Source organism: Hippocampus zosterae, chromosome 21, assembly GCF_025434085.1.
Source record: "Hippocampus zosterae strain Florida chromosome 21, ASM2543408v3, whole genome shotgun sequence".
NCBI lineage: Eukaryota > Metazoa > Chordata > Actinopteri > Syngnathiformes > Syngnathidae > Hippocampus > Hippocampus zosterae.
This window is the reverse complement of record NC_067471.1, coordinates 4324241-4344328: the sequence shown is the minus strand read 5'-3', so window position 1 is coordinate 4344328 and position 20088 is coordinate 4324241. Positions and strand designations below refer to the sequence as shown.

At 45.5% G+C, this 20088-nt stretch overlaps 1 protein-coding gene across 14 annotated transcripts in view; it reads left to right on the top strand.

Annotated features, from left to right (window-relative positions):
• nav3 (neuron navigator 3) overlaps positions 1–20088 on the top strand; it is a 195271-nt gene that overhangs the window by 109873 nt on the left and 65310 nt on the right. For all 14 annotated transcript variants that reach the window (XM_052056076.1, XM_052056077.1, XM_052056074.1 and 11 more), the window contains 2 exons: positions 17396–17513; positions 19303–19355. In XM_052056076.1, the coding sequence (XP_051912036.1) occupies positions 17396–17513; positions 19303–19355 (171 nt within the window). The remainder of the gene's footprint in view (positions 1–17395; positions 17514–19302; positions 19356–20088) is intronic.

Sequence of the window (20088 nt, the reverse complement as noted above, 5' to 3'; positions counted from 1 at the left end):
AGGGATGCTCTGTAGAGTCCTTCGGAAGCAACTTCGGATCTCCTCCTCCTCCGCCTCTCCAGGGTTACCTTGGTGACAGGCCATGCTAATCCACTGACACACTCACTACTAGATTGCTATCGGACTCTGGATTCAATTAGCCGGGTCTGGTTGATAGGAGATAAATGGCCTTTCGTATGACTCTGATGTCCTAATGAGAGATGGGGGGGCGGGGGGGGGGGGGGTCTGTTTGATTCTGTTTAGGAGTTGCGATTCCAAGATAAGAGAGCGCGCAAGCTTATCGGTACACATTGGAGGGAAGGAGATTAGTCGGAGAGCATTAGTGGGGAAATGTAACATGATACATTGCTTAATGAAGCGCAACAAATGTGCTTACGCTCGCGACGGCTTTGTTAAATATGCAAAGAATGGAGACGAAAATGGAAATCGATACGGTTGAACCTCATTCTGCCTGACAGCAGCGGTAGCAGGGTGCCAGTCTGTCACATGCTTGCGGCTTGTCTCCCCCCCACCCCCATTCCCTTTGACAATTACACGCCCGACATCCCATTCATCTTTTATACGCCGATTGTGTTTACAGGCAGCTGTAATCTTGTTTTTGAGACGCCCGCAATTGGCACGCTGACTCATTTCGCACTGTCAAAGCTCCGCTGCGGCTGCTGTCGTCGCAGCCCAAGACCGCGAGGTTCGTTATTCCTGATCGGGGTTATTCCTGGTTAATTTTTAGAGTTGAGTTGTTCATTCATATTTTCGTGATGTAGGACGATGTGACCTGGCTCTCGATCGACGAACAACCAACCACGCTCACACTCGCACCTAGGGATAATTTAATCAATCTGCCATGCATGTTTTTGGAATGTGGGAGGAAACCGGAGTACCCGGAGAAAACCCACGCACTGGACTGTTTTATTTCATTCTCTCCAAATACACCACTTAATTGCTTACTTTATATTAACCCTCTCAGGGACAACGGTTACTACAGTGGGCAGGTTATTGTGTTATCAGGTTACAGCACAAGGGTCAAACTCAAGGCCCGGGGGCCAGATCTGGCCGGCCATATCATTTTATGTGCCCCGCCCCCCCACCCCAAAAGAAAATCAAGTGTGTCAACTAGCATTATCCTTGCAACAAAAAAACAGTACCAAAATGTCAAATTGTCATGTGCCATAAATGACGTTGACATTTTGCAATAATTTTGTTACCCGATTAATTGCGATTAATGCAATTAAATATTTTTGTGGTTTCACTTTCTTAATGGCCCTCCGAGGGAAGATGTGACTCAACATCTTTTTTTCTCTTTCTCCTTTCTTCTTTCTACATACATTCTTGCTGCTGGAGGCTGTAAATTTCCCCATTTTGGGACGAATAAAGGATATCATATCTTATCTTATCTTAACCCTTAAAAAAATAAAAAATAATTGTACTCGATTCACGAATGGAGAAGTTTGTCAAATAATCTACTTAAGATGAAATGGGAAGCACATCATAAAACATTATGTTAGAAACAACCGGGTCTAACCATTAATTGCATAATCGGTTGATGAAGAGGTTCCTCTATCCTGAAGAGGATTCTCGCTCTCCTTTGCATCTTAATGCTGTAATCGGCACAAGAGTATTGATTACCTATCAGTGGGTAGGTATGTGTCAGAACCATGTGAAAACACTGGCGGCGGTAAGATATTGATCATGTTATCATAGCATTTATTTTATTTTTTTTTACCCCTCTCTTCTTTGTTTGCATCAAACGCGCCGATTATCGATAGCGTTTTGCCTTGACTCACAGGGTCTCTCACATTGCCCTCAGAAAGTCCTGGCGCAACAATCGGCGCACACTCTCCACCCCCCTCTTTCGTCCCGAGGGCTTTCCAGACCTAATGGTCCGAGTCGTCTTTTGAAGTGCTTGCACGTTTTTTTTCCAACATTGTGTCACATTCCTGCAGGGGAAGTTGAGGGGGGGGGGGGGGGGGGCTCAACGTAAGGTGAGGCACCGTTTGCATTCTCCGCATCACCGCTTGTTTGTTTAATGAATGGTCGAGGGCAGAAGGTCGAGGCTTGGCGGGCGGAAGCTTCAGACAGTTATGCGAGTGACTTTAGCCGAGGGCCTAGACCTCACATAGAAGACGCAGCTCCATTTCCGAGTCGTTTAATGTAACTTTCGGGTAATCACATTTGCTTGAGAGTTAGCTCAGCAAGAATTAGCAAGTATTGCGCAACCCAGGGTTCAATTTAAAGGTGTGTGTTCTAGAAAAAAAAAAAAAAAGACCACCTCCGGGGCCTGTCCAGATAAGGAGCAGTACCGCCCAGCCTGTGTGGACTAAAGGTCAGCCTGTGTGTATTTACCTGACTGGCCCTCAGGTCGCTGTGTCTGTGGGAAAACACGCCCTGCCACAAATTCGACATCGCGGCATGGGGAAGTGACACGCATTCCTCACTGCGTCTCAAAAGCTGGCCAATGTAGTTTACTACGCCGCGATGTGTAGAAGATGATACATGCGTGTAACAGGATGCTTAAACTCATTCAGTACCAGCCAATTCTAGACCAAGTCTGAAAAGACGTTTAAAAACGTCTTTGGGAGTGAATGAGTTGAAATAAATAAATAGGTATCACCATTGGGTGTGCATTTTGGTTTGTAGATCCCACCGGAAACACACGCAAAAAATGTAAAAAAACATTTGCTGTGCCTTGAAGACTTTAATATGCTCCTAAGTGTTTGATAAGGACAATAAGGACATTAAAGAAAATGTGGGGGGAAAAAACCCTCCAATTGATAGAGCTTGAGCTGCATTGTTTTTGTTTACATAGTAGATCTCATTCGTGATTCACCGAGGCAAGTTTCGGGACAAGAAATACTTGTCTGTTCACATTTGAAATGCCATTTTCTTGCAAAAAAAAAAAGGAAGCCGTTGCGGTCTCTGTGTGCCCTCTTGACAGGTAGTTGGCTTGGATCGCAAAAAAAATATATATATATATCATTTTCGCTTTAGTTCAGAAAAAAAAAAATCTCTGCTTTTATCTTTGATCGAAAAGAAAAAAAAATTGCAGTAAAGTGTGATGACTTGAACGCACCTCCAGGTGAACCACATTCTTTTCTGACGGGTAACCTTCTGGAGCCGCGCTGATCAAGTTCCACTTGAGATGGAGTTGGTGACCCACCTGAAAAAAAAAAAAAGATGAAAAGTGAAATTAGAACACTCCACACCGATGTGTGTGTGTGTGTTCTTACAAATCATTCTTCGCTCGTGCTGCTGGCGTTGAGGTCTTTGACTTCATTTGATTCAAATTTCGCTCGCTGTTATCCTGGAAAATCCCCAGGTTTCAGGGGAGTGAAATTAGTTTTGCGGCGAGGAGGGCAGTTCTGCTCTGATTTATCCCTGTCAGGGGGGAATTACTGATACACACCGCAGAAACAAATGGGCACAGGGCTCTAAGGTTTCATGGATCCCCCCCCGCCCCCTCCCAACACCCGAAAACCATCACGTTGAGAGACGGATGGCCCTCAATGGGATGGTGCTGGTTTCTACTGGTGAAAATGACTCACAGTGTTTGGGTTATTTCATCTCTCTTGCCCCGGAGAAAGTCATCCGAAAGCCATGTGGAGAACTCTGGGCTTTAGAAATAATTAAGGGGGTTGCCCTCAAAAAAAAAAAAAAAAAAAAAGTTGTATTTTTCCAAAGCGCAGTCATATTTTATCCCACCAGATGATGCCGCCACTATTTTTGTCCGGCTGTCGCACGGATGATTGATGGAATGGAAAAGTCAAAGAAAGAAGCAGATGTACAAGGAAAAAAAAACGTGCGCGTGAAAAGAGCTGCTACGACTGGAATTTAGCTAACGTAGTTATTAAAGGATTTTTGCGACTGAGCTAGTCGTGTAATGGAATTCAATTTCAGGACTCAAAACGAAGGCGATGCAAACGGCTTTCATTTGGAGAAATCCAAGCCGCCCGCTGATTTACTAGGTAAGGGTGTTTTGAGGACCTCTGTGAACCCCACCCACCATACTGAAAAGCACTTAACGATCACGCCGCTGCCTCCAAGGAGCGGCATATGTTTCGCCGTATATTTAGACGTCGATTCCGCCGCCGCTGCGCAGGGGAGCTCGGGGTGGGTCGGAGCTCGGTCCGGATTCTGACGCCATCCGTGAAATATACGACTCGCTATCTCTTCCAAGAGGCTCGGCTGCGTTATATTGGGATGGTAAATCCGAAACACACCCCTGCCTCTACGCAGGTGTTAAGTTCTGGGATCGTCAGGCAGAGGGGATTGGAAACAAATGGTAGACGATATGATTTCAATCCACAACCCAACAATAAAACCGGCTGTCATTGAGACAGAGCACCTGAAATTCTCATCAACCGCCCCGTCTCATGGGCCAGACAGGACTTCTTTTCTTCCTTCTGTATCCCACCAGAGTTCTTTTCTGGAGGAGGGGGGAGAGATGAGCAATGGGAGGAAAATGGGGACGAAGAGCATACAGAAGAAGAAATAACCGTAAGAGGAAGATAAATGAGTGAGGAGATATCAGGAGTATTAGAGAAGGAAGGGGAGTCGAGAACGAGTGGGCTGGGTCGAGCGCTATCAGCCCACAGTGGATGTGAAGTGGTCGTGAGGGAGGGACGGGACGGGACAGCTCTGGCACACAATCAAAGCGAAGGGATTTGCAGCTTTTTGCAACTGCCTTCGAAGCTACAAGAGATTTGACCAAAAACACTGCTCATCATCTGGCTTAGCACAGCATGACACCAGGCCATGGAGACCCTCGTAGTCGTTACATTTTGGACTGCTTGTTTTTCTCTTGACACATCTTGGGAAAACATTGATATATTTTTTTTATTTCTGGTATGGCTTTTTACATAAGCTGTGGATTGAATATAGCATGGCGTGTAGCCTGAGGGGCTAGCGTCAGATCTTGCTCTCTTGCTTTGCTGATCGACTGAGGCAACTACGGATGTGGTCACACTATGATATACACACGGATGATACTGATGTGGTTGATTTGTTTTAAAATGATTAATTCCAGTCTGTCGACCGAGCTATCTCGTTAGCTATCTTGCTGTTTAGCCAGCCAACTAGCTAGCTATCCCTGTCATCCTCATGCTAATTCTCAATTCCGATCTAACTATCGAGCTAGCTCTCTTGCTATCTAGCTCGCTGTCTAGCTAGCTATCCATATCATCCCCATGCTAATTCTCATTTTGGATCTAACGATCTAGCTAGCTCTCTTGCTTATCTAGCTCGCTGTCTAGCTAGCTATCCATATCATCCCCATCCTAATTCTCATTTTGGATCTAACGATCTAGCTAGCTCTCTTGCTTATCTAGCGGCTATCTAGCTAGCTATCCATATCATCCCCACGCAAAAGGTTTTTGGATGGAAACATTTCAGGAGTCTTTCAGGGACCTATTTTGTATTATTTCTTTCTTTATCTTATTCATGTTTTTGCCAATTAAACCATTACATCTTCTGGACATTCCTTTCCGGTAAATTTGAACGTTTCAAACAAGACCAATGGCTGGCTCATCTTTTTCTTTTTACACAAGTCACTTGGCAATGTGCGCTGCTAATCGAATCATGCTCTCCATGCATGTCCAATGGCTCCTGACCTGCAGTGTGTAACTGACAGCACCGTGCGGCGCTCACCTCGTCTGTATCATTAGAGCACAGCATCAACTGGTACCACATGCTTTGCTTTGGTGGGTCATAAACTTTGGATAATCATGTTTTTTTTTCCTCCACTGTAATATCCTTACCCGGTAAACCACTGGCAATGTTAAGAGCTAGCTTATTACCGAAGAACGAGGACGTTCCCTCTCCTTCCGATCGGCTGCATATGGGAAGGCTGTTTGGTATTCCCGGCAGGTCGCTGTACTTGACGAGACACTTAACGCCATCTTGCGATCACCATCGCTGCGCTTCTTCTGGGCCAGGAAGATTAGCGTTGATAGAGGGCACATTTCTCTCCTGTCTAGTCCACTCTCGCCCTTATGCTTCTTGTGTATAGTTTCTACCCGTGTTCACATTTTAAGCACTTTCATCCAACCGGGCTCACTTTTTAAGCGATCTTCTTGAGAAAATGTGCATAAATGGCTGATTGCGAACATAGAATCAGATTTTATGCTCCATATATATTTCTACATACATTCTTGCTGCTGGAGGCTGTAAATTTCCCCAGTGTGGGACGAATAAAGGATATCTTAATCTTAGCCTGTTTTGTTGGGCTGGTGCGTTGATTGACATGTTTTTGCAAACATCGAAGACAGAAATGTATGAGGTGCCACGGGGCTTCAGCGTCGCTTAAAACAAATTCACAGTGAAAGTGTAGCTTCCAAAGAATAGAACATGGACATGTTTTATGATTTTTTTTTTTTATCCTGACTTTTCCTCAAAATGCATCCGACAGCCATATTTGCAAACCTGTAATTCACCTGCAACGCTTGCTCACGTAAGAAGGCGTCGCTCATGCTTCTGCTTCATGACAGAAACATAATCTCTGTGGATGCGCGGATGATTCAAAAGCTGTCCGTCCAAGGTCTTGATTCTCCCTATGAGATCTTCTGTTTATTGACACGTCACACCGCGTATTGACGTTAAAGCACTGGTTTGACAGATACGAGTCTATAAGTACGTCTGGCTGGAAATATTTCCGATGCAAATTGCAAATGGAACTTTGAGCTGATGTGCGCTGAAAGGTGGAAATGTCATGATTCAGTCTTGCCTGCGCTCCCACTTTACATTGGCATCAAAGACTTGCGTGTCATATTGACACAGATGGATTTACATTGAGGTTAGTCTCATATACAGACGTCCCTTGTGGGCTCCTAATTGCTGATTTGGAAGCGTTATTATTGGCCCAGAACGCGGTGGTGGTCAACATATTCCAAGTCCACTTCCAGCGTTCCCATTTGAAAGCCTAATTTAGCAGAATAGTCAGGAGTCATTGGAAGATACTTTTTTTCCCCTTACCACTCAAGTTTAGCATCCTTACTTCTCCACAGTGCGACTTTGCATCAGTATTTTTGGACTCAGCCAGTCTCCGCATGTCCATGTCCAGGCTGTCCCGTTTGATTCCAGGTGCAGACACAGGACAAATAGCACGGAGGGGGGAAAAAAAAAAGCTTGCCGTCCAGTCCCAGACACTTCCCTCTCAATCACTCTCGTTCCTCAGAGGGGAACAAAAAGTTTCCTTCCGCCGCTTTCCTTGACCCGTCGTTCTTCACAGGGGGCCCCGTGTGGGGGGCCGGGGTTGAGGGGGGTCACTCCTTGCAAAACTTTTCACTTACCTTCACACGCATTCGATCTGCCTCTGACTCCCACGGTGTTGTGAACCTGCTGTCACTCTCAATCCATTAGGAACGGGTCATTAATAATGCTGTCAGGCGGCGGATTCTTGTAACCTGATATGACTTACGGCTCAGCCTGTGCTCCCAAGTGTAGAAAGCTACACTTGTGTAATTAAGCAGGCTAATGGGCCCTTTGAAGAGGGTCGACTCAGAAGGGAAGGATGCCGTTCAAACGTCATTGACAGGAGACATGTTGGCCATTTTTCACAATTTGAAATGTTTCTCATTTCTTTAGCTCATGTTAAAAAATGTACAAGCCATGGGAATGAATTAATAACAAGTCTGTGACATATTCACGGAAAAATACTCAACTGATAACAAATTAGGCCCTCTCCCCACCCCACATACTCCTGGCTAGTACAGATTTCATTCCCATGGCCACCAAAGAAAGGTTTGGAGCTTCAGTACTCATCTCGCTGGCAAGTGTATGCATTAAATATAACTGCAAAAAATGTGTGTGTAACTGCAGGCTAGAGATCATTAGTGACGGTGCACATTACAGTCAGCCTTTTTTACTATCTCCACTTTCTACGTCTCTTAACAGGCTGGCTCTCGCTGGCAAGTGTATGCATTAAGTATAATGACAAAAATTATATGTGTAACAGCAGGCTGGAGATCATCAGCCACGGTGGACGTTCCAGTCAGCCTTTTTAGTATCTCCGCTTTCGACATCTCTTAGCAGGCTAGCTCTCGCTGGCAAGTGTATGCATTAAGTATAATGAAAAAAATTGCATGTGTAACTGCAGCCTAGAGATCATAAGCGACGGTGGACGTTCCAGTCAGCCTTTTTACTATCTCCGCTTTCGATGTCTCTTAGCAGGCTGGCTCTCGCTGGCAAGTGTATGCATTAAGAGCAGGCTATATCTCACCAGCAAGTGCACATGCAACAGTGAGTAGGAGCTCACTGGTGAGTGTGCGCATTCCAGCCGGTGTTTTTACCATCTCCTCTTTCACATCGATTGGCGAGCTTGGTCCTGTCATCTCACCGGCAAGTGTATGCATGCATGAATGCGAGGAGGTTTGCATATAGATTAGCCCCACAGATGCATTTGGGGGGGTTTTCCACCACACTTAGTGGTTCTACAGGCCACCCAGAGACCCAACCATTTGTATACAGGCAATTTAAAAGTCAATTTTCCATAATATGCCACCTTTAGAAGAAGGACAAGGTCTTAAGTCCTTCACTCAAGCAAGGCTGTCATGCACAGAGAGGAGAAATAACGATGCCCGAAGAGCTTGACGAGCCTCTCCTCAGAAGAGGCAATTTCTTCCCCCCTTGGACATTGAGTTCTCTGCTTGCCCTTGTTGTTTCGTCATTAAAGCTCAACCGGACTTTAGGGAGTCTGGTGCTCCCCGAGTGTCCCGAAGCTGTCCGGCTTAGCCGAACAAGAGAAGTCAAGGAGATAAAAGAGCAAAAAATTCACAAGGCACTGGAAAATCTGGGCAAATTGTCAGCAGGTCAAAAATAACTTGCCCTTGTTTTCTCTTTCGCTCTAACTGGAAATCCTTCAGGTTCAGTCATTTTTAAAAAAATCCTCTCCCTTCATCTGGTTCCTTTTGGTTCTCCCTCATTAACACTCTTTTAGTCCCACCAATGTTTTAAAAAGCCTGAATGATTGCACACTACACTTCAGAGAGACATATTAGTGCTATTCCACCCAACAGTATATCAAAGTTTATATAATATATTCATTGCAGGGCTAACACAACAAAAATGCAAGATCATATCACCAGTTTTTTTTTTTTGGGGTGGGGGGGGGATTGTAGGGCTTGCAGTGAACTGCCATCCAATGCATACACTTTGCTTGCTGCTCTCTGGTTACCTCTTGCCTCATTTTCAACTCTTGGACACACACATACGCACGCGCACACACTCCTTTTTCCGTTGGATTTGTTTTTGTACTGGAAGCGACAGGGCTCACGTGGAGCGAGAGCCCCCCCCCCCCCCCCTCCAATCGCCTTCATGACTCCTTGTGTCCCCTGTCTATAGTGCACTGGAAGTGACAGTGTTGCTTGTGCTTCCTGTTTCCAACCTGCATGCATTTGCCACCCGACTGAGGATGACCCTCTTGTCGTTTCTTACCGAAAAGCCGACGATAGGAAAATCCTGACAGTCAGCCGGAGAATTCGTTCTTTCACTTTTCCCCGTCGACATCTGAATGTCACGGCCAAGGTTGCAAAAAGTCCACGATAACAGTCTTAATCGTAATTCATTTGATTAGCACGTGTGGCGCTAAAGATCCACTCCAAAAAAAAGCAACATTGACACGCGCGGCAAATATGTGTGACTCAGAGTCTGCTGGCGAGCGAAAGTCGGGGAAGACATCCAAGCGAGGCTGCGAGGAAAAACCACATTCCCTGGACTCTCTGTGACTCAGCAGTAGTCACACGTGACTCAGTTGTGAGTCAGATGCTTCGCATGTTCAACCGGGACCCCTTTACAGTAAATATCAAGGCCGGTGGAAGGTGGCGGACAGCCCGCAAAGACCGCAGTCTTTTTTAACCTGTTGCTGGGAGTCATTAATTGTTGCATAAGATGGACTCTTACTGGAAGTCTGGGGGCGTCATGTGTTTTGGGGGTTCGAAAGCACGGCAGGTATTGTTTTTCCACCTTATTAGTCAGTGTGTCATCAAGTCAGAATGCGGCGTTGGATGTTAACTTGTGTAACAGGTCCTTTTTTTAGGAGAAGAAAGGGAAAATGAGAAGAGGGGGGCTGTGGGGGGCTGTGGGGGGAGACAGCCACAATGTGGAAGCATTTGGGAATTTACTGCTTGCACATCTATGGTCAGTCTGGTCCATGGGGGTCAAAGTCAAGGCTTGGGGGCCAGATCCGGCCCACCACAATGTGGCATCGTGAAAGAAAATCAACTGTGCATGATCCTTGCTAAAAAAAAAAAAGAAAGTACCGAAAATGTCAAATTGTCATCTGTGATTAATGCCGTTGAGATTTTGCCCCCCGAGGCAAGACTAACTCAAAAGTGGCCCACCATAAAAATTATTAAATGATTAATTGACTAGCGTCTAGTCAGTAATTAAGTCGAAACAACACACTTAATTAGCTCAACTTTTACAGTCCAAATATAGTAGCCCGGATGTGTTAGCATTGTAGCATGTATTGTTTGAACTTCCGTTTCTTGCATCGTTATTGATTACACTGGTCAATAGCAAATTTTAATTACCGGCTTATGTGCCCCTCAACATATCTTTGACGCCGATCTCACAAATATTTTTCCTTTTTTATTTTATTTTATTTTTTTATTTTATTTTTTTTAGCATGTTAGGTTTTTCAGGTATGGGCATTATGACTGAATAGTTATTAGGTTTTTTATTTTTATTTTTTTGTATGTAACATTTTATCGTGAATTATCACCTAGCCGTTTTTTTTTACCTATAAAAGCTTACGCAATGAGGATTTTCCCATGAGTTGGAATCAATATCATGTCTCAGAAAAGAATGCCATCTGTTGCTGAACTAAAACTACATGATTGGTGTTAATGATATAATGACTATTTTTATTAATATTATTGTGATAGTTCATGTTATCATCACTGGGCGAGAACTCAACCTGTGCTCCGTGCATGGAAGTCAGGCGAGCGGCCCACCACGCCGTCGCTACCTCCCAGCTTGCATACACACGTCTCGTTAAGTAAAACATACCTCCGATTTTATCCACCAAATTTGTCAGAAATTCCTTTAGCACAACAAAAGGAAGAGGTCACCGATCACAGATGGCTCTGCTGACATCCTCGAATTGGACGCTATTAGTCCTTGTACCAATGAAGGTCATGGCCCCAATTTCCCTCCTTATTTGCTCACACTCAGCAACATACACGCCGCCCGTGGAATATTTAAACGCTGCGCTGGAGTGGGAGGCTGTGCGTCTTTTAGCCTCTATAAAGTAGATGATGATGGAACCAATGCCCACCTTGCACGTCACCACAGAGTTGTTCTTGGACCCAAAGTGTGCCACAAGAGTGGTATGTGATGTATGCGGTAAAAATTTTAAGATTTTCCTTACGACCTGTGGCTTATATTGATAGAAGAATAAATTCTGTGCGTGATTTAATAGGCACTTCGGTGGTCATTGAATGAACCATTGGCCTGTAAATATTCCAATTGAATAGCCGCTGGTTCCAGAAAAAAAGAATCGGTGCAGTACCACCCCCTGCTGGTCACTCTGCGTAGTACACAGAGAACTGCTACAGCAAGACTGCAAAATCTGTCTTCAGTCTGTGAACCTGAATTGGATTCAGTAGCGTGTTCAGTTTTGTGTATTATATGCAAACACACACACTATGGTTTTATGAAGCCATTTATTCAATTGGTAAAGGATTCAGAATTTTGTACAGAATCCTTTACTTTCTGATTTACTTTAATATTATAGAGCTTGCATCAAAACCAAAGCTACCTACTCAGCATTTGCCTTCATTGATAAATGTAGCCACTAAATTCGTTCGTGTTTTTTTTTTGCTACAGTTGCAAAGCACATTAAAAAAAATGCAATTTATTTATTTATTTGTCCAGGTTTTTTATTTTATTTTATTTTTTCTGGGTAGGAAATCAAGATCCCATTCATGGCACCGTTACTATTTCAACAAGCAGATGGTGGCCCCCGTGTGTCCGAACGGGCTCCGTAAAAATCTGCCTGACAACAACCCCCTCCGCCCCCCCTGCCGTTCTTCCCCAACCCAACAAGTTGTTTAGATGCTGACCAGCGAGCCGGTCAATGCTGTGAGTGAGGGTGACGAATCCAGCCGTGACTCACACAAATCCCTCCCTCGCAATTTGAATTTGAGTCAGCTCGACAATGTGACGCGCACGTCACTGTGGTTGTTTTTTTTTTTTTTTTGATGATCCCAATTCAAGTGCGAGCTCACATCTGTTCGCTGGAGTTTTGTCACCGCGGCTGGGTACTAATGACATGGTAGCTGCCTGATTTATTTGTGTTTTTCTTCGTGAGTGTGTGTGTGTGGGGGGGGGTCTTCTGAAGAAAGAATGATTACAAAGAGTTGCAAGACATCCGAGAATAGACGATGCTCCGGGACATTTGTGCGACACTCATGAGCAACTTGAGGGGTAAAAAGCAAGAAAACACACTATTCTCCCTCCCTGACGTTGGAGCATATTTATTATACGGCTCCTGTAAATTGTGCCGGTGAAACTCAGGGTCAGCAGTGAACCCCCATTATCGCAGCGGATGCATTCCGCACTGATGTGCAGTTATTTTATTTTTCAAATAATTTGCTTTAACACATTCAAACACGATTGGTTGGCAACCGATTCAGGGTGTCCCCCGCCTACTGCCCGGAGACAGCTGGGATAGGCTCCCGCACCCCCCGCGACCCTAGTGAGGATCAAGCGGCTCGGAAGATGAATGAATGAATGAACATTCAAACACACTTTTGAAATGATTCCTTCGCACTTGTTTTCCCACTGAACAGTCCTTCAAAATAAGAGGTCGAGCGTGCGTGCTTCAAGCTTATTGATACCATGTAAAATCCTAAAGACTAATCTCATAATTCGGCGTCTGCTTTCCATTAATGTATCTCTCGTCATGACAATTCAAAAGTGGGCCTTCGCTGTTCAGTTTTCAGCAGAGTGACATCATATGTAGGACAATGCCTGTTGATTCCCCACCTCAGTGATTCTCGCTCACGGTCATAGATTTCAACACCACCCAATGGGAATCCATCATTTTTCGGAAACCTTTTCACACGGATTCATGTGTGCAAGATAGTCCAAGTTGGCCGGGAACTGACTGACCAATCAGAGGACAGAAAAATGTTGACGTCATCGAGGGTCCCCCCTCGAGTCAGATGAGGTGGAATTTGAAATCTTATCGCCCTGTTGCCGATATCGTTTGAATTACATGGATTTAGCACGGTCGATTCCGAAGGCGCTTTGCCGATGATACGAACTTGGCAACACGTGGGGGCTAAAATCTGATTGGACAAAAAAAATAAAATAAATCCAATGTCTTCTGGAAGAGAAATTGGATGGACATTTTCCCAGTTTCGCACTGGCACCGCATCCTCAATCTCGCCGCTTCTTTCCGGCCCTTTGCGCTTACAAGCGCTCAATGTCGACGCTGAGCGCATCCAACGGTGCGTTCCGTGTCCAAAAACATCTCGCAGCCGCATGCAATTATGTCACTTTCGACTCAGCACTTCTGCTGCAGCGACAAAAGTGGCTTGGCAGATGACAAAATGATGACTGAACGTCTTGGCGGCGTCATTTGAGTCGATTCTCCACTCTTTAAAAGTGACGGGAGGGGGGTGAGGGGGGGGTTAACTTGAAAGCAACGATATGGTTTTGACAGTACGGTAATTTCATGTTGTAATGTTGTTAACTGCCTCTTGAAAAAGGCACACAAAAAAAATATCTCCCTCATGCATCAGCCTGACCAACAGTATTTACTCTGTCCGCTGTTGGGTTGAATTTGTGTTTTATCGCCGTGTGTAGAGCTGACTTATCGGCTTTGTAAATACAGCTGCACAGACCCCGACTGAATACGGCGGCACCGTTTGCCCTGATTGACAGCCGGCACAGCAACCAAGTCCGCGTTGTCCTGATTGGTGTTCTCTGGTGTCAACCTTTTCAGGTTTTAAATACTCTTAGAACCCTCGGGTGCAACCCCTCGCATCATGCCTACGCCGATTTGTAAGCAGTTTTTGGATGATGCACCGATGCACTTTTTTAGCACACACTTCACTTCAATAATAAGGGGCGGTCCAGTGGTTAGCGCGTCGACCTCACATTGCAGAGGTCGTGTGTTCGATCCTAGCCCCCGGCCTCCATGTTCTCCCCAGGCCTGCATGGGTTTTCTCCGGGTACTCCGGTTTCCTCCCGCATTCCAAAAACATGTATGTCAGGTTGACTGAACACTCCAACAACACTTGTTGTTCGTCTCTGTGTGCCCTGCGATTGGCTGGCAACCGGTTCAGGGTGTCCCCTATCTACTGCCCGATGGCTGTTGGGATCGGCTCCAGCACCCCCCCCCCCTCCCCCGTGACCCTTGTGACGATAAAGCGGATCAGAAAATGAATGAATAAAATTCTCAGGGCCTATATTTAAATGAAGGGAGGAGCTTCTTATACTCAGACCATAGCCTTGTCTAATAGAAGAAACTTCTTTATGGAAGAACCCAGAGTAATGTAGCCCATAGAGAATGTGCCCATTCATAAAGATCTTTTTTTTTCCTTGCCATAAACAATTTACAGCGAAGTTTCCGTCCTGTCACGTGCATTTGTATCCACAGTGCTCTATGGGCTCCTCATGACTAATTCTGTGAATGCAGCTTTATGTCGCATTCAATCACCTTGAAGACCCGCATGAGAGCTGAACCCCGTGACAAGTTTTCAAAACCGCCGCCGCAACCATGGGAGGACACTTAGCCCGTTTCGGACAGCCATACACCGCTAAATGCCCGGCGATTGTACATACGTGCTGGATTTCTCCTACCCCACCCCCCCACCCCCTTGACTGCTGTTAAATCTAATTTATTCGATGGTGTTGGATCAGCGCCATGATTAAAGAGCCCATTCATTCACAGAGGCTGGATTGATGCGTTCAAAAACAGTAATGGGGATGCGGGTCCTTTCCTCCGATGCCCTCTAGAGGTTGCAGAGTGACATTGCAGTGTCTGTCAATAATACCTGCGCCGATGTAGTCACCGCATTGTGATTACGACTGCCGGGAGGCAGGTTATCTCCTCCCGAGGAAAATAACCGCTCTGGATGTGGCACGCTGGCGGGGGACTCAACAAAACGGAGAAGGTAAACGAAAGGCAGAAGGAGGAAGACTTGACGTCAGCAATGTGTGCGTTTAATGCTCGGGTGCGCGTTATTTGATGTCGCATCTTGGAAGGAGGCGGTTGTCGGGTTCATGTCCGGGGGGGGGGGGAAGCCAAGCAGGATGAACTCTTCCAACAGTGTCACCGAGGAGTCAGGAATCGAGAGCGGTGGCGGGCGAGGCGGGGCTCCCGTCTGATGCTTGTCACACAGCTGGGAGGGATGAGGGACGGGGAGGCGACGCCGACCGCTCGCAAAGGTCTCCGCTTAACTTGAACGCATCGCTGCGATACTTCAAATGGTACGATAAATAATAGTTTGGCGAGCATCCCGCTGGGGTTGAGGAAAGGGTCTTTTCGGCGAGAGATTGATAGATCAGAAGTTGACTTGAAATGTATTTCCTCCAATGCTTAAGCGTTGCAGATGTTGCGTTGATCACTTTTTATTGCCACTCATCCATTTTTTTTAGAGTGCTGAACTTGAACCCAAACCCCGACTGATCCTCACCCCAGCAGAAAATGGGGTGAGGGATGATGGGAAACCTGGACTGTTTGCCAGCCAATCACAGGGCCCCTTATCGAAAACTAACTATTCACCCCTATGTATCTTTTTTTTTTTTTTTTTGGTCTTCTGTGAACCCTAGCATGCATGTTATTGTGTCAATACAATTTTAAAAAAGTGACAATGCAATACACAAACGTTACTTAGTACTTTACACCCACTCACAAAGTTGAATTGTTAGTCCGAGTCCAACTTTTTTTTTTTTCGTCTCAGACAGAAAATCAATATCTTTTGCGCCGTTCACTCTCAAATGCAGCCACTAAGCAGCGTCAAACAAAACAAACCCCCTCCAGGTTGGATATACGCGGGATGTAACCCTTCAGATTTGTCTTGATTTGGATCTCTAGATGCCCCCCCCCCCAACCCCCTAAAATCGATCCAGCGGCCATTGCAGCCACAACAAGAACTAGACATTGCAAATCTGTACATCTTTTTGGAGTGATTCTGATATGTGAAGGTGTCTCTTATGCTATGGCTCAACTTTATAATGCATTCATTTGTACGGTTCTTTCTCACATGGCCTCTCGATGGGATTTGCGACGTGTTCTTTTTAGCGTCCTTTTTACTTGCGTAATGCATCTGTAACCAAGCGTCGACTCATGCCCCATTGTCACATCGTCGCTTTGAAGCCCCCCTTTTTTTTGCATCCGCTTCAAGTTGGGGCGGCGGCACGCTTGTGTATCGCCAAAGTCCAGCGGAACGGCAGCAGCTGTTGACTTCAGTCTGTCGTCGGGCCGACAAAGTGTCTCTTATCGGTCACTCCGGTGAAAAGAGGGCCCGGCTGACGATACAATGGCTCCTTTAATGCGATGCTCCTTAAAATTCCGTTGATAAACTTTTTACACTTTAACACTTTCGGGGACAGCGGTCACAAGAGTGGACGGCTATTCAAATGTTGTTTTCTCTTATATGAATTAATCTGGCGGCCCGGTGGTCCAGTGGTTAGCACGTAGACGTCACAGTGGCGAGGTACATGTTCAATCCGGCTCTGGCCTTCCTGTGTAGAGTTTGCATGTTCTCCCCCGTGCCTGTGTGGGTTTTTTCCGGGTACTCCGGTTTCCTCCCACATTCCAAAAAACACGCATGGCAGGCTGATCTTAACGTCACAGTTGTGCATCAACCACTACAATGGACCCTGACGTGCGTTGCCGTCCACTGCCATTTTTTTATTTTTATTTTTTTGTAATCAAATGCAGCCTCGATTTCTACACCCGTGCCATGGGCGGTGTCAATAGAAACGCACAATTTGCATCAAAGCTGAAATCATAGCCTGTTTAGCATCACTTAGTTTGGATGTCCCGTGTAAAAGTGATTGTTTGTGCGTGTGTGTTTTGTTTTCCTGTCGATAAATGGAACGGACGTCGTATTTAACAGCCAGTGAAATAAAATAAAGCAGATCGAAACGTTCCGAGTTGGACTGGAAAGTGAAAGTAGGAAGTTGTGCCACGCCGTAAAACATTAATAGCGAATGACTAAATGGTCACGGTTCTTTATCGGGACAGTAATTGAGATGAAAAGAGCAACAGTTGAGTCATTGCGGTTGGCTCGTAACGACTCACTTTGGGGGCTTTTTAAAAGATGCACAAACAGCTTTGCCGTGACAACTCGGGATGGCGTTTTTATTCAAATGCAAAACACAGTTTTGATCAAATATTGTTGCGCAGATCTCTGTTAATTTGTCTGGCGATGTTCTGTGTTGACAGATTTACACAGACTGGGCCAATCACTACCTGGCTAAGTCGGGCTGTCAGCGGCTCATCAAGGACCTGAGCCAGGACGTCACTGATGGAGTCCTACTGGCGCAGATCATCCAAATAATAGGTACACACACACTTCCGCAAACACCCACGCTAACAATATGTCAGCTTCTATTTTGACGAATCGATTACCATTCGGATGACATTTAATGCCACGTAATGCGCAGGAGCGCTTTTGGTCTTTGTCGTCAATTTGCTATCACCTGCAACGCATTGTAAGCTCGCTCGCAAAGACAGAGTTATCTTACAATGTTACTCCTCTAAGCTAGCTTGCAAAGTGACAGCTAACTTACAAAGTTTCTCTTGTAAGATAGTTCGCAAAGTGACGGCTAGCTTACAATGTTGCTCTTGTTTTTTTTACAAAGGCCTAAAGAGTCACCGAATAATAAAAGACGACGTTGTAGCAAGCTAGCTCACAAAGTGAGAGCTAGCTTACAATGTTGCTCTTGTAACGTTGTAGCAAGCTAGCTCACAAAGTGAGAGCTAGCTTACAATGTTGCTCTTGTAAGCTAGCTTACAATGTTGCTCTTGTAAGCTAGCTCTCACTTTGCGAGCTAACTTACAAGAGCAACATTGTAAGCTAGCTCTCACTTTGCAAGCTAGCTTACGACATTGCTCTTGTAAGTTAGCTCGCACAGTGACAGCTATCTTACAAGAGCAACATTGTTACAAAGGCCCTAAAGAGTCACCGAATGATAAAAGAACATGTTGTATCTCATTTGTATCTTCTGATCCTAGCGAATTGTGTGCTAAGTGACGCTTGTGAAGTTGCGCGCAGCGAGATCAAGCCCGGCCGTTTGGGACGCTTTGAAGTTGATCAATCGGCTTTAAATTGACATGGACGAGACGCAGCTTTCATGATCACCAGTCCTGAAATCGTTAGAATTAGGGAGGTTCAAAACCACTCTTTTTCAGACTGATTACTAGCACGACTATTCTTCTTTGAGCACCGACATCTCGAGTATAACATTTCAATCACATACTGACCAAGCATTGTGAGCACAACCTTTTTTTTTATGATGCGGATGATGATTCTGCGATGTATCAAACTCCTGCAAAGGCGTACTAGCTCGATGACGGGTATTATTTATCTTTGGTATCGATGGCTGTCATCAGCAGCCTCCGCGAGTACCCGGTATCGAAGAATGAATAAATCCTCATTCATCATTGAGGAAAAATGGCACATATGGTCCAGTGCACTCTCTCTCTCTCTTGCGCTCTGTTTTTTTTTTTTTGGAGGTACTAATGTAAAAAAAACCCGTCCTAACTTTCCTTTGTGTCCCTACTGCCGCCTGTCCTTTTTGTCTGCTCGCGGAAGGCGATTTCTTCTCTATTACCTCTCACTGATGCTGTCCATCCTCCCAAATCTGTCATTTGTACGTCCTTGAACCATGTCTCACACACACACACACACACACACACACACACACACACACACAAACACATACACACACACACACACACACACACACGTTCTTCTCTTTTTCTCTCCCTCTCCGCCGGATTGAAACTTTACCCTCCCTGCTTGCCCCGAAACAGACAATGAGGCCACGCTCTGGCCTGTCAGTAATTTCTCTGGCAGCAGCTGAAGAATTAGCCAGCTTTACTTCCTAGACGCCTCGTGCGCGTACACACGCATGCTCGCCCTCCGAACCCTCCCACGCGCGGTGCACACACGCATGCACGCACCTCACCTCGGCGGGGCTCCGTGCCGACTTGCACCTGAGCTCACTGGAGTGGATGCCGTGGACAGATAGTAAACATCTCTTCGTTGTCCTCTCTCTCTCTCTCTCTCTCTCTCTCTCTCTCTCTCTCTCTCTCTCTCTCTCTCTCTCTCTCTCTCTCTCCTGCAGCCAATGAGAAGGTGGAGGCTATCAATGGCAGCCCCCGGAGTCAGACCCAAATGGTGAGTCTTCTCTTTAATTCTGACATTGATCACACACATTCAAAAAAAAAAAAAATATATATATATATATATATATATATTTTTTTTAAACACTCACCATGGAGAAGTTCTCAGCTGTTTATTTTGACTTGAGGCTCGCGCACCCGCTTATTTTCACCTCCGGTGAGATCATGGTACTCGCTTTAACTGGAGTCGACTCAATGTTTACGTGATATCAGTCGAGCCGCGGCGTCCGCGCGCCTACCACTAAAGTGCAAAAAAGTTCACTCTGCTGCTCTTTTCGTGAGGTCCGGTCTGACAAATGCTTCTTTTTTTTTTTCTTTTTTTTTTTGCTCTGCTATAGCCATTGTCCCCGTATGCGTTCATATATTTCCACAATGCTATTATGTCGCTCGCCCAGACAGGACAAATTGATGGATTTGATTTAAAGACTCTGAAAATCTGGGATTCACTCCAAAAGTGAGTGCAGTGCGCTCATTGCAATTGGTTTCACACGTTTTGGTGCCATTTCTCAGCTGTTTTGACTCAACTCCTCGGCGGTGAGTCCAGCTGTGGTGGAAGTCGCCCGATCTCAGTGAGGAAATGGCACTATAGAACCAGGAAGGAAGAGGGAAGGTGAAACCTGAGACTTAGAAGTGTCAAACCGAGTTTCCTGGAGATAAACTCCGAAACTGATTGTGGGCCGAACTGGCAAGGCTGAGCGGCTCCTGGCTCGCCGAGCAAATGTTATGTT